Source organism: Vicia villosa, linkage group LG1 (assembly GCF_029867415.1).
Source record: "Vicia villosa cultivar HV-30 ecotype Madison, WI linkage group LG1, Vvil1.0, whole genome shotgun sequence".
In the NCBI taxonomy this organism is placed as follows: domain Eukaryota; kingdom Viridiplantae; phylum Streptophyta; class Magnoliopsida; order Fabales; family Fabaceae; genus Vicia; species Vicia villosa.
This window is the reverse complement of record NC_081180.1, coordinates 148,706,746-148,722,314: the sequence shown is the minus strand read 5'-3', so window position 1 is coordinate 148,722,314 and position 15,569 is coordinate 148,706,746. Positions and strand designations below refer to the sequence as shown.

Here is a 15,569-nt window from a genome sequence, read left to right as displayed (position 1 = left end):
TATAATTAATATTACAGAACGCATATTAATTATTTATATTTCTTAGGAAAATTATTTATATTTTGTTTATAATATTTTTTTATATAAATACTAATGTTTTAATTTGTTATTTATAACAATTTTAGATAAGTAAATTTCAATATGTAATACATAAACTTCAAAAATAAACTCATTGTCTTTTCCAATTTGTTTGTTTAGCTAAGATGTGGCCGGCCATATCATATGATATTATAACTAGTTTCAAAATTGTTAATAAGAAATTGAAAATATTAATATTTGTAAGATTAAAAGTAGAAATAACAATTACATGTATATTTTAAGAATGTCGTAAAGTGGTTTCGTTAATCCAGTCTATTCAGTTGATAGATGTAAAAATATTCGGTTGTGATGATGTCTACAACGTTTGATTTATTTATGTATTCATTTCATTTATATAGATATTCATTTTTAAATTTTACAAGTTGGTCTTTATATTTTTCTCAAAATTTAAAATTTAGCCTTAATATTTAACAAAATGCAATTTAATCTTTAAAAAATTTCAAAAGTTACAATTTGGCTAGTTAAAATTTTAAATTTACAAATTGATCCTTTTTAAAATTTTAATTTTGAACAAAATTATAAAATAAAATAACCCAAAAAATCAAACTATGAATAATTTTAATACTTAAAAGTTAGTGATTATTGTACCCGATACCCACACTATATTAATGATATTGGTCTGTTGTATTCTAGTTATGTCGGATGCACAAGAGACTTTAAATAAGACTCATCAAATTATATCAGATTAGATTCTTGACGTATGGTCGACGTCCTCACATCGTAATACTTCATCGAAAATGAGTCACCCATCACGATTCCTAACGGAATATGGTCGGACTGGTTAATTTCGAGGAAATAGCCTTAAGACTTTGCATGTTTGTTTACCGTGATTTTTGATAAACAACCTCTAGTTTCTTATTAAAGATTTTTTTGCAGGATCTAGAAAATCCTAAGACATATTGCTAAGATCTCTTATAGTTTTTTCTAATGTTTAAGTATTTTTGATGAAATGCGTTAAGAGAATGTCGAAGGACTGAATACAAAGAAAAGAAAAGTTGATAAAGTAAAAATTTTAAATAATGGACTTTGTATTGAAAATGAAAACAAATAGCTTTGAATTAATAAATTGGAATGCATACATACATTTAAAAAAAAAACTCTTTTTTTCACTCTTATGCGGATACTTTGAGTTTTTTTACAATGTAACCAATGCGGACCTCTAAAACTGAAAACAAATGTTGTTTATATAGAAATCCTAAAATAACGATTTCTAACGGTCGACTAAGCTACAAATGCCACGTCTCCGATTCAGGCATGCTTTCGCCTGATAGGTTTCCATGTGTCCTTGAGAAAATTGTTTGTCCTTATCCAAGTGGAAGCTTAAATCGACCAGGCCTTAAACAATCAGAGACAACACAATTGTTCTAAGTCCTTTTTAAGACTTTATGCTCATAGTGCTCCGAGTAGGAAGAGTAGACTAAGTTAACAAATAACCTTCCTTTCTACCATTTGATAGGGCTACATTTTGACTGGAGACTTCAACCCACTTCGTCGAAAGTCCTTTCCCATTTTATAGAGACCATTAGGAAGTCATATCTTTTAGGATTATAGTCCTAAAAACCAAGTCGAAAATCACAGGTAACAAATTGCCCCTTAAAAATGCCATTTTCGGCTGAAAATTTTTTCGACAAAGAAAAAATGGCATTTTTTATTTTGATTGATTTTCGACATTGTAGATGCCTTTTTGCTGACGTCATCATCATGATTACCACTTTATGATTTATTCATTTCCCGAGGACTTTGCAATCACTTCTCATGATTAAATCTTATTCCTAGGGTCATGGGTTTTAAACTGCTACCACTAACTTTTCCCACCAAGTTGGAACTGAAAGATTAGAGCTTCATTATCTCGTTCTCAATTTGTCAAAGTAACTTAGGAGGTTATAAATAGACAATCCCTAGTTTCTTTAACCTTTTCACAAACTCTTTACTCTTCGAAGCTTTGCCCTTTTTCTTCATTGTTTTATCAGAAAAATCAGAGAACAAAACCCTTCCAATACTCTACAAATCACGACAACCCTCTCTACCAATGTGAATACATGCACTAACCCCTTAGATTTTACTCTCTCTGAAGAGGACGAGTCTAAATTATTGCAAAACGTCCCTCATCTGACGAATAATGCAACAAACATTGCTATTTGGAAAACCCAGATGCTGATTCCTCTCCTCATTGCTGAAAAACTGTTGGCATTCCACGGGCCATATCCTGCTCCAAAATCATCACCAGAAAGAACTCAACAATTCTTTCCTTTTTATGCTTCTGTTTCTCCTTCGACGATCAAAAAATGCCCTCTCGATCTGAGGTTTTTGGATCCCGCTGCAAGAGTATTTCGCTCAATCCCTACTCTTGGGAATAAAGATTATTTAGCGTGGCTCGATAAAGTCCAGAACAAACTCCAAGCTCAATGGGAAGAGTTAGGCATCTTCGACGCAATCTAATTGTCGAGGAAAGGGCATAGAGTTAACCTTTGCATGTTACTTGCGTCGATCTTCTTCTGGGAAGGCTCGACTAATACCTTTTAGCTTCCATGCGGGATGATAACACCCACTGTATTCGATGTTAGGTGAAATATTCGACCCCATATTGCCAACTAATCTCGAATTTAATTTCGAAAATGCCACCATCGAACAGTACATCCTTGATCATCACAATAAAGAAAGTGTTGAGTTTTTTGACATCAAACATGTCACCTTTATAACCTTTTGGCATTCTTACTATTTATCTTGCCCAAGTTCTCTCCAAATAGCCAAAGGGTACATCAATTTGGTGCTTCAGCTTCAAGAGGGTGGAAATATCTCTTTGGGAAAACTAATTTTGGCCTCTCTGTACAATTCTATAGGCCTTGCTTCTTTGAAAATAAGGCTTCTCCATGAGATGTCGAAGAAAATTATGCTTTCAGGCCCTTTTTGGTTGTTTTAACACTGGCTCAACGCCACTTTCGAACCCCGTATGGGAATAACGCAATCTCCAGAACTTCTGCGTGTGGAGCATACCAAACGTATCGAAGGCACCAAGCTTGCTTTGGCTATTTCCCATGGTAATATCAACAAACATGTGTTTATGAAGTACATCAATCTATTTCTCGAAACAGATGTCATTGTTTCATTAATGGCTCCCTTCGTGGATCAAAGTTTTGGTCCTAAATGGTTTAGAAACCCTTTACCTAGTGTTACTCCACCTACTGCTGCTTAGTCGAATGCTATATGGGCATCATTTTAAACTCCAAACCTTCTCTCTTACCGCATCGAGACAGGGACGAAGTGTTATGGATTCACCAGCTACCAACCAAATTTGGTGGCTCGAAAATTTGACCTCAGCCAAATGTTGCCAAAATCCCTTTATTCTTGGTCAACCGACATTTGTTGGTCGGGACGTGGATTCACGAATCAAAATCATGTGGATTGCACCAAGTTTCATAATAAGAAATTTCTTAAACTTCCCACTTTCAAATTTAAACATTCCTTCCTTACTACTGATGAATTCGACAGTTGGTGGTCAAATTATTACGAACAACATATTTTCATACCAAAATTTCTTGAAAGGCTGTCGATTGCCATTGGCAAATTTGAAGACCCGGAGGCCACAATAGGTTTGTGCTTACTACTTTCGACTTTATCTTTCTCTTTAAATTAAAATTCCTTACTTAGTTATTTTTTATCAGAATAAGAAGCTAAAGCCCAAGAAGAGAACGCTAAAAGGAATCAACCCAAAAAGGTAACTCTTAGTATCAGTCGATTATGTATTGTTTAAGAGCTAACTTTAAACTCTCAATTTCGTTTCCAGGGTCGAAAACGTGCTCCAGCTTTGACTGCAAATACTAATCAACCAAAGAAACAAAGAGCTACGAAAGCTCAAAAGGTTCAGATATATCATGTGACTCTCTTATCAATGAAAGTTCAAAGAAAATTAAGCTTTACTCATTTTATAAACCTTTCTCAAATTCCAGTAGGCCCGATTAAAGAGTTGGTCGAATAGGGTCATTCCGGTGATAGCGAACATACTGAGATTTTCTCAATTTCTAGAGTTGCGCCATCTTCCAATCCAAAAGGTTGCAAGAAAAACGCTCCAAGGAAAAAAAATTAACCCAGAAGGCCACTTCTTCAGTTATGGAACTAGTGGATGAGGAACAACCAATTCCAACCACCCCCGTCGACAAATCCGCTCCCAAACCGATAGTAGCAAAAACTCCAATGTCTCCTAAGAAAACTAATGAGGTAAGATATAGTTTTGTTTCATATATGTGCTGAACATCTTGCTTAACAAGTTGCTTACAACCAAATCTCTTTGTCAAGCACTTTAGCAGCAACTTGGACTGAACAAATCTTCTTAGAAAAAAAGACAAGCACACTCAAATTTCTTCTCGAAATCTAGCTAACAGACTGAGGCCAGATACTGGAACACATGTTGGAGCATCTTGTTTCACATGTTGCCTCTGCACAAAATACATCTTGTACATATGTTATTTTACCTAATGTAGTCAATCACATGGAACACCACATTGCTCAAGGTAACAATAGCAGACTCAACTGCGTCCTTCAGGCTCCTTATTTTCTCTTTTAGATATCATATCACATCATCCTTTTTTCTTCTCTCTTTTTGGCTTCTTTAGAACAAGTTGGGTTTTTGAATACTTAGTCCACATATGGTAGCCTAGGCCTACATTATACCAATGATCTGCCACTATGCACAATCATGTGGGATGCATGTGAAATCTTAAATGAGACTCAAAGATTTATATTAGGTTATCGACATGTGAGCGATATTGCCACTTTGTGAGGCTTTTTCAAATATGAGTTATACACCTCAATCCTTAATAGGCGTGGATACTGATTGGTTAAGTCCGAGAAGATATTCTTAAGACTTTGTTTGCGAGTTTGGAGGGGAAGGGAGGGGATGGTTTTGAAAAATAAGAAAGATTTGGTGAAAAGAATAGAAAGATTTTGGTTGGGAGGGTTAACTTTCATTCATAATACCAAAAACTCTCTAATTCGGGGAACTTAAAATTTGTATTGAACGAGGATTTTGGAGGGCTTACATAAATTTTCCAAATATCTTTTATGTTGTTATACTATTCAAAAAATTAAAAATATAGTCATCATAAACATTATTTTATCATTCTATACAAAATCATATTTTCAAAAAATAGTAAATATTTTCCTATATATTTTTAAAAAATTGTTTTCGGAAGTCTTCCCCTTCCCTCTCCTCCAAACTCGCAATCAAAGCTTAAGACTCTATACATCCTACTAAATCAATGAAAATTATATATACCATCATCAAATCAAATGTTAGACCTGAACTTAGATACGACGTATTCACAAACCACATACCTAAAATTATTTTGCTTGATATTTTGTAAGCAATATCACTACTATAGTTTTGTTTGACATATTTCAAACAAATTTTTTATAATGAAAAAAAATTAATTGAAACATTTAAATTACGTAAAATTCTAAATTTTTTTAAAAATGTATATGATTACATCATCCAAAGAAACTATATTAGAAAACATATGTAGTATTTTATTCATTTTAATAATAAAAATGCATGTTTTTCATGAGCTAAAGAGAGAGACGTATAAAAACAGCATATAATGTATTTTTTCAACAAAAGCATATAATTTCTTTTGAATAAAGCAAAATGTATGGATTATGTAAATTGTTAAAGATGATGATGTGTTACAAAGTAAAGTGTATTGTTTAAGGCTGTCAGGTTCATTTATTCTTGAAAGAGATCTCATCTGATCTCATTAGAAATGTAGCCGCCGCGTATTAGAAGTTTGTTCACCGTTTCTAAAGGCTTATACTAAAGTGCTTGTAGTCACTCATTTTGTTAACTTTTGTTCAATATGCAGTGTACTGAGTATCTTTTTTATTTTAATAGCAAATGTGTCCAAAACTCAAATTCGTTTAATTTAAGGAGAATATGTCGGTCGGTGCATCCCATATTTGAGATGTACACCTCCTATATGAGGTATATTTCAGACGTGACACATTCACCTGTATTTCCACTAAATGTTATGGTAGGTGTGTACCACTATCATAGAGGCTCTTTGAATCTTTTTTACTTTTTATTAGGAGTGAGAAGAAGTGAAACTAAGTCTACATCAAGCTCAAATCATGTGTTTTTTGATAGAAATAAATAAGAGTTATGTTTTTTTATAAATTTATTTAACCAAAAACATTAAGTCACATACATTTGGAAAAAGTTTTAAGAATAATAATTTTTATTTTTTTATTATATTAATTTTATGCTTAAAAATAAATTATAATTTTACTAAATTATTTTAATAATTTAAATTTATTAAACTATTTTTTTACATTTAAATTTAAACGTGTTATTATAGACTAGACTAAAGCTGATATATATATATATATATATATATATATATATATATATATATATATATATATATATATATATATATATATATATATATATATATATATATATATATATATATATATATATATATATATATATATATATATATATATATATATATATATATAGGAGCATATCAAGTGAGAGCATTTTTAAAATGAGAGATGAGAAGAAGAAATATCAACTATTGGATTCATCAAGAGAGAGAAATTAATAGCCTCATTAATGTGTTAACATTCTCTCTCTTGATGAATTCAATGGTTGATATTTCTTCCTCTCATCTCTCATTTTAAAATGCTCTCACTTGATATGCTCCTATATATATATATATATATATATATATATATATATATATATATATATATATATATATATATATATATATATATATATATATATATATATATATATATATATATATATATATATATATATATATATATATATATATATATAAGAGTCATGAGTATGAGTTTAAAACTAAATAGATAATTTAACTAGATTCAAACCATGAATTAGACTTTATAGTTATAGGATTAAAGTTTTGTAATCCCAACCCCAAATTAAACATTTTGGCCTTATGGATAGATATGAATAGATCAAGATATGGATTTAATTCAAAAGATTATGGTTTGATCACTAACCCATGTTCTAGTGCGCCTCTAGGGAGGGTTCACGGTAGGATCCACCCTTAGACTTATATGAGATATACTATTGACATTTTTGACATGGTCGTCTGATTCAAGGGTCTATTATATGAGACTTCAAAGAAAATGGTTTCTAAACGGACTCTAGGCTTTGATAATATTTTATCATGGTTATAAAACGGCTCCTCGTAAGGATTTTGTCTTTGCATTAAGATATTTATGAATAAGAGTATTGGTGAAAGGGGAAACACCTTAGTGAGGGCGAATTACTTATCATACTCCTCTTCCATTTCTTCAATGGGATGAATGATTATTTTTCATATTATCACGTCTCTTCATGGATATTGTTAGGGACCTCTAACTTCTATAAGCTAACCCAGGGTAATTGTTTTCTTCATGCTTCCCGTGTATGGGCCTAAGAGACTCAATTGAACTGTAATTAGTAAATGGGGGAGGGAGCTTGGCCAACGAAGGACATATAAGATTATTCCTTATAAACAGACGATCATTTGGCAGAGGGAATGAGATTTCCAACTATTATAAATAGAAGTTTGTGTTGATCGTGTTGGGTTAGAATGCGACGCTCTAGAAGGAGGGGGGGGGGGTTAATAGACCTCACAAATATAATTGACTAATTGAAAAATAGTTTTGAAAATTTTATTAGAGTTTGAAAACAAAAACTATTTTGCATGGCGGAAACAAAGTGCGTATAAAATGATTATGCTTATCGAAAGTTATATTCACAAAACACCTCAATTATTATACAATATGGTAAATATCGAAACAGGCAACTAGCCAAAATAACACTAAAGCAATGTATTATATTATTATTAATTTTACAGAAAGTGTAAATAAACAAAATCAATACAATATAGATTTTAGTACTACAATTTTGAGCCTTAATCAACAGCAAGATTATTCGAAATGCTGATTCTATCAAAACCTACACTTAATCGATAAATCTCTATCAAGACAAAAACCTAATAACATATGATTCTAAGAAAGCGATAAAAACAACACAAGCATGCGATTCTACAAAATTAAAATTGATATATATATATATATATATATATATATATATATATATATATATATATATATATATATATAGAGAGAGAGAGAGAGAGAGAGAGAGTGAGAGAGAGAAATGTACTTCAAATTTACAGTGATATGACTATCATCCTTGCTAAGTCTACTCAACTCTCCAATGGTTTTCCTTTGAAAAATTTGGTATTCCAATATAGTTTGTGATAAATTACACAAAGTTTAGTACAAACACAATATCCAAATAATGCTAAAAATATAAAAAAAAAATTATCTGGATCCCTTGACTTATACACAATATTCAAACTAAATCCTCTTACAATTTTATCCAAAATCGTCTTGAATTTTCCAGTCCCAACAATTCTGCTCCAAAGTCTCTATTATGCAGTGGTATTTCCTTGATCTTACTAGTATCTTGAGTGTCGGTTTGTCTGAAGATTGAGAAGAACCCCTACTTTATCCGTAGGCTTCCATGAAATACTACCAAAGTAATTCTAGAGAGAAAAACCTAATTCTTTTCCATTGGACTTGTCAAAATTAGCCACAACACCACACGTCTTTCAAACCTCTAACATCTCAAGAAAATATTCAAAGCAACGTTAAACTTAATATTATAATCTCCTGAACAATCACAAATCTCCAAAGATGAGATTTAAAATCACACGAAAATGGAATTAGAATGAGGTATAAGATGAAAGAAATCGTTTTCAAGCATTCAAGATAGATTCAAAAATCCTTTTGAAATTGGGAGAACAAGTAAGTTATGAGTTTTCAAATCAATAGTTGAAGTGTATGTTTTCCAATATTGTGAGAGGTTTTGAGAGAAAAAATATTTTATATGCGTTGGAGATCTTGCACGAAAATGTGTGAAAATGGTGTATGATTCGAGTCATAAGCAAGAGGTATGATTTGAGTCAGAAAATTAAGCGATTTAAATCAAGAAAAATGAACATATGATAACCCATTTGTGTGATTTGAGTCACACAATCTGTGATTCAAATCACATGATTCAAGTCATAAAAGATGTTGATTCGAATCAGAGTTCCAGAAAAAAAGTGTTGTGATTTGAATAATGAAACATGTGATTCGAATCATGAAAATGTGAAAAAGTTTCTCGAGCTCAATTTAAGTTTGATTCAAGTCATGTAAATAGTGCGATTCGAATCACACTACTAAATTATCATTTTCTTGTGCTATCTTCTAATGTCCATGTGTTATGGAAAAAGTGTTTAGCCTATGCTTTGTCTAAAAAATAGCCAAATAAAAAGTTTGCTATTACATTTTATTAACTTATTTATAGGAAAAATGTCAAGTATAAGATGTCTCGAAAGTTGTTGAAGACATCTTGGGTACGGGTTTCTCTATTGCGCTATTTTTGGAAAGTTTTATTTGGCTCATTTGATTTTACAATTGATTTTAGATTTTGTGATCCATATATGATTGATTTATTCAAGATTTTATAGATTTATTTTGTAAAGATTTTGGTTAGAAAAAGTTTAATTGTCAAAATCATATTGAAAATATTTAATTGGATTTGCATTGATTAAAAAATTTAATTGGATAGCTTTAAACAAAAGATTTATCTCAAATTTCTTTGGGTCATGCTAACGAGTGTCCCAGGGGCACTGGTTAAGGATTCCAAATATAGAAAATATTCTTTAAATAAATCAATTATTTAAACTTGCAATGCATTGAATACAAGTGTTTTTAAGAAAAACATACCTTTTATTTCTTACAATAGTCAATTATTTTAATTTTCACTACATTTAATAAATGTATTTAATAAACAAAAAAAATACCGTTTTTAAACTCTTAACAAGTGCCCCTGGGGCACTCGTTAGTATTACCCAATTTCTTTAGTCAAAGATTTTGCAAAAGTTAGTTTGCAAAGATATTGATTGAAAAAGATTTAATCAAACAAATCTTGCATGAGTAGATTTAATTGAATTTGATTTAAATTCAAAACTTCGATTAGTGAATATTTGATTCAATTGGATTTTAATTGTACCATGTTGGGCTTTTGGATAAACTATAATCTCTACATGAGAAGATTGTTCTTCTTACTTGAAGACATGCTTTAGCAAGAATATCTAGAGTTTTTATTTTAGTGAATTTTTGTATTTTGTTTGTAATTCTCAATTCTTGAGTATCTTTTTTAAGTTAGAAGAGGAGAGTATTTTGTTGTACTTGTCATCTATCACGCCACACATAAATGTAATCTTATAAATACTTGAGATTATAAATACTTGAGATTATAAATACCTGAGAGACTGTTCGAGTGAAATTGAGAGATATTTTAAATTGAGGGGAGTCTAAGTCGAAATTCACAAATAATATTAGAAAAGAGCACTAAATTGAAACACTAAATTAAAAGAGTTCATATGAGACCGCCGTGTACTATAATGATTATCAAAAATAAATTTTCTTTCATTTAGTCGATGCCCTTCAAATATACGTCCCGTTATTCCAAACTGACTTAACAATTATCATTGTGATATATTTTGTTTATTTGTTCATCACTCCTTTCATATCAAACTGTCACACACATTATTATCTTAACATTGTATATGATATCTTTTTACTAATCAAACAAAATTACGATCATAATTATCTAATCCTTCTTGAGTATGGTTTTGCTCCATTTCAGTTCCATTTACTCCATTTCAATTGCATTTTTATTGATTTATGTATACCATAAACTGTATAACTTCAATAAGGGGCATTTCAAATCATTACATGTTTGGTTATCTTTGTTTTGTTTATAAATGAATGAATATACATTATTTAATCCATTGATTGTTTCAATGTTTTTTCCACCCTATTATAAACAAAGGTAGACATTTGTTGAATAATTTCATACTGTAGTTGTATTTTTCTCTCTCCAACAAGAACCATCCAATGATAAAACACAACCCACACCCATCATAGACACATCATGTCCATCTTAGATGCCCACATCTGCAACATCATAGATTTAGTCTGTTCGTGGTCGATTCTTATTGCTTCTGTATAAAGGCAATAGCCACTGGGATCCATATTTCCTCCCATAACTCCACCAATAGATCATAAACACTAACAACATTACACCAACAGGTATAACCCATCTGTCAAGATCCAAGATTGCGTTGTAAACAAGAGTTTCCCAAGTTGCAACTACAAACTGCCAAGCTGAGTTATAGTAAAGTGACTCCACTGACCAAAACATCTTAGTGTATGTCTCCAGAAATATAAACAGTATCCATGCTCCAATTTCAATCAAAATGAACTTCACAACAAAACGTCCAATCACTACCATGATCAGAGAGAACACCACCAACCAATTGAAAAGCCTTTGGTTGTACTCCTTTATAAATTGCGACCGAGACTTCCCTAACATCTGCAGAATTTCCATTTGTTACCAAACCATGTTAATTTACTTCATGAAACAACTCAACTGTTAGTTAAAAATGTTATTGCATCGAACCTTCACCATCCGTGCCGCGTAAGTTTTTTTCGAAGGTCCAACGCATTCACGATCAAAACTTTGATTGCATTGCAAGAAACCTGCATTGAATTTTGCCAAGGAAGGAAGTCTGAGAACTTGAAGCTGATCCATTTTGTCCTCACATCTGGTGTACAGCGCCTCGCAGAGCTTTGAAGATTTGTACTCGTTTTGCAAAATGACGTTCTTATACATCTGCATGATTTCCCGAACAAAATTATGAGCTTTTAATAATTCGATTATAATACCAAAATGTTTCAAACAACACCTTTTGTATTTCTTCATTCAGCTGCATGGTTGATTTTTTAGCATGGTGATGGCCAAAATGTTGGTGATCAAAAACTTTCATGACTTCGTCTCGAGACCTATCATGGACTCCATGCAGAGATTCTTCTGATAGAGGTAGAACCAATGTTGCCATCTTTTCGCTGAATAACTTGAGACATCTCTCAATAATACCTTTGTTGAAAACCTCCACAAGAGAGCCTGATGATGGAATCTCGCCTTTGTTTAAGGCGTCAAGTATCTACATTTTAAATGTCAAAATCGAAATAGTTCAATGGAGATAAGGGACAAATATAAGAATTTTATAAAGGATATCCAAGATTGTTAAGGACATGAATAACTCTGAAAAAGTGTTTAGAAGCTAAGTACCTGCTTCAAGAAAGAAACAAATTCCTTCCCATTTAAAGTCTTTCCTTGTACAATCTTTGGAGAGATTATATTGGTAACAAGCTCTTTCAATTGCTCCCTTCTCGTAACATATAGTTGATCGAGTTCAAAATCTTTCAGTTCACAAAGCTTTGTCCTCAAGAGATGTGGCTGTTGAGTGATCAATCGATGAAATACTTAACATAAAGACTGCACTCTAATATAGCAAGAGTTTATATAGACCTTTGAATCAATATACTAGACTAACACATACCTGTGGTAAACTAAAGGCAGTGTTATTGTCCCCCATACTAGCGAGCGAGTCCCGGATCTGATTAACCTGAAGAAGATAACTTTCAGTATAAATTTTCAGTTTCAGAATAGTAATACTTTACCGGCAATTAGAAATTGAAATCCAGATGAGGAGATACCAAGTCAATATTTTTGTCCCCTGCAGTTAAATAGTAAAAACTTCCATCAGATCAATTGCATTCGAAACAGTGGAAATTAGGCTGTGTTAAAGTAAACTTTCTCCAAGGCTGCAAGAAATAGTGCTAACCATTGGTATTCGGGACTCGTTGAAGAGCTTCATTCACCATTTCTTGCACGGATTTCCCTTCTATAGACAATTAAGGAAAATATCAAAAGCCAGTAGACTACACGCAATGAGCGAAGTATTTATGAACTTACGCAGAAAATCACGTTGGATGAGCCACAAGAGTTTAGCAGGTTCAAAGGCCACATCGTTGCCCTACAAAACATCCAGACATTCAAACAAAACCAATCAATCAACGACAATTTTACATAAAAAAGATTGGATCAATGCAGACAATATTCAGGCCCTTGGCTTACCTTCACTCTGTTAACATATGGCAGTTATTTGAGATATGCAAAACAAATCAACAGGTCAGTAACGATAATGTATCCGTAAAACAAAGATAAGATTAACAATTCCATCCAGATGCAAACCTCCCATAAAATTCTTCAGCGAGCTCCACAGCAAAAGAGAGTCGAGAGATGTCAGCCTCTCGTATCTAACACACAAAGACGATAACATTTGAGATTGGCCTAACTTTTTATCAAAAAAATGTGTGCTGACTGATGAGATCAAAATTAGGGGAGGAAGGCATTATCGTACCGTCTCAGGCAAATTATATATAAGCACAGAACTCATGACAGTCGCAAGAGCGAAAATCCTGCAATTGCAAGATAAGGCCTACTAAAAAACCATATATGATTCAACAAAACAAAAATGAACACAGAACGCATGATATGCTTGACTAATCAGCAATTACCGATCGTCATATACATTGGACTTCCCAACACTTTCAAATCCTTCTGTATCAAGATAAAATACCGAAGTTCTTACTCCATCGATATCTAACTCTATCGGAGTTCCCCAAACCCATATTCCTAAAGATGCAAGCCAAAAGATGATAAAAATGATCACAAATATTTTTATATAAATAAATTCAAATATGCATATTTATGATAAAAATGTCAATTTTCATCCACCTTTTGTCTTTACTTCACGCATGTGCCCAACACCAAATCCTAACAAAAAAAAATTCAAAGTAAACTATTTAACTATCAAATGCAAGTGATGAGAGTAAATTCGAATAGCAATAAAAGTTGCACCTTCATAACAAGAAAGAGAGAGGAGTTGATTAAGCAAGAAAGATTTTCCAGAACGATGCGGCCCAATCACCTGATAGAAACAACCACGAATTAATAAAATTTGCAGTCGGCAATAAAAAATGCATGGTTTAAATTTGCAGTGAAACATACGGCCACAGTTGCAATGGGATTCTTTATTCTCTCAATAGCCTCCAAACCTTGTTTAGAAAGACGTAGTTTGGTATGACCAGGATCAGGTTCCACAATGGGAAAACTGTAAAAACAGAAACAGCAGAATGAGAAAATGCAACATGGTTCAGAATAGAGTTATAAGTGTATAACAGAAGCAACACTTATTGCGAAGAGAAAATGGAACATGCATTGTTACTATATTGATAATAGGAAATGAAGGAAGTAAAGTAGTAGTACTTACTGTTGATGGAAATTGTGGATGGAGAAGGATGGAGATGGAGAGAGGGAAAGGATGATGAGTAGAAAGAGAAAGGTGTCCATGTTGGGATTGCAGAAAAGGAAAGGAAGAGGATTATGGTTGAAGAAGAAACCATATTGATAATGATGATGGATGAAGAAGAAAGGGTGAGAATGTTGAGAAATGAAGGAAAACCAGCAGAGCGGTGTAAGTTAAGAATCATCATGCAAATGGGACGAAAGTTGGAACACGTCTGCTTTAGGCTTTTGCCTCATGCTACTCATCATCAAGAGCAATCAATAAAACTCAAACTCTATTCAAGTAAAACAATTCCTTTTAATTATGCATATTGCTTATAATTCCTTTTATTTATATTATTCATATCATTACAAAAATACTACACCAGAAAAAAATCACCCGTGCGGAAGCACGGGTCTCTGACTAGTTATTTATAACACTATGGTTCCAAGAAAAATTCTTATATAGAAACTTATTAGGAATAACTATTGAGGAGAGACAAAATTATTTAAAATTTAATTTTGTTTTTAATTGGAATCATGAAGTGGTTGTGTTTTTTATTTTATTAGAGTGGTCTATTTTCTTCCGTACCGACTATTCCACCCGAGAGCACTACTGTTCCACGTAGCCTCCGAAAATTCGTCCTAGGCTCCTTCGAACTCAGGGGAGCAAACCCTTGAGACCCAAACACCCTCCCACTAGGCCAACCCTCTTATGTTCATGAAGTGATTGTGTTAATGGAGGAGAGAGACAATTTTATTTTTATTTTTTAACTAATAAAAAAATTATGATTGGTTGTGTGTAAGATTACGTGTTATGTTTGTATCTACCTAAGTATTTTCCCTCATCTAAAATATGTTTCATTAAATTTGGGTTAAATATATGTTGCCCCTGCCATTAAAGCGAGTTTTGTTTTACACCCCTATTAGTTTTTTTTTTAAATTCCCCCTTATAAAACACATATTTCAGTTTCACTCAGCCCTATTCTCATGTTTTGCTGACTGAGCATGTTATGTATCTTTGTTGACAGTTTTTTACTTGCTGACTGGATTAAATGAATTGTCATGTCATAATGAAATAAAAAATAAAACTAAAAACACTTGGAGCATCCTTTCCTATTTAACCCTCGTGAAATGTTAGGATTCACATTTGAAAACTACAGCTGAAGAAGATGAACGAGTGAAGAAGATGAATTGT

The 15,569-nt window shown here is 32.3% G+C and overlaps 1 protein-coding gene across 1 annotated transcript; it reads right to left on the bottom strand.

Annotated features, from left to right (window-relative positions):
- Positions 1–10,782: 10,782 nt before the first annotated feature.
- On the bottom strand, positions 10,783–14,488 carry LOC131618922 (uncharacterized). The gene is made up of 16 exons (XM_058890074.1): positions 14,358–14,488; positions 14,096–14,198; positions 13,946–14,015; positions 13,823–13,861; positions 13,603–13,720; positions 13,446–13,503; positions 13,277–13,341; positions 13,160–13,166; positions 12,998–13,058; positions 12,867–12,926; positions 12,739–12,758; positions 12,582–12,647; positions 12,311–12,478; positions 11,925–12,182; positions 11,639–11,851; positions 10,783–11,551 (listed from the first exon to the last, which is right to left on the bottom strand). The coding sequence occupies exons 1-16, from the start codon at positions 14,435–14,437 to the stop codon at positions 11,150–11,152; spliced, it is 1,788 nt and encodes a 595-aa protein (XP_058746057.1). The 5' UTR covers positions 14,438–14,488; the 3' UTR covers positions 10,783–11,149.
- Between the last annotated feature and the right edge of the window lie 1,081 nt (positions 14,489–15,569).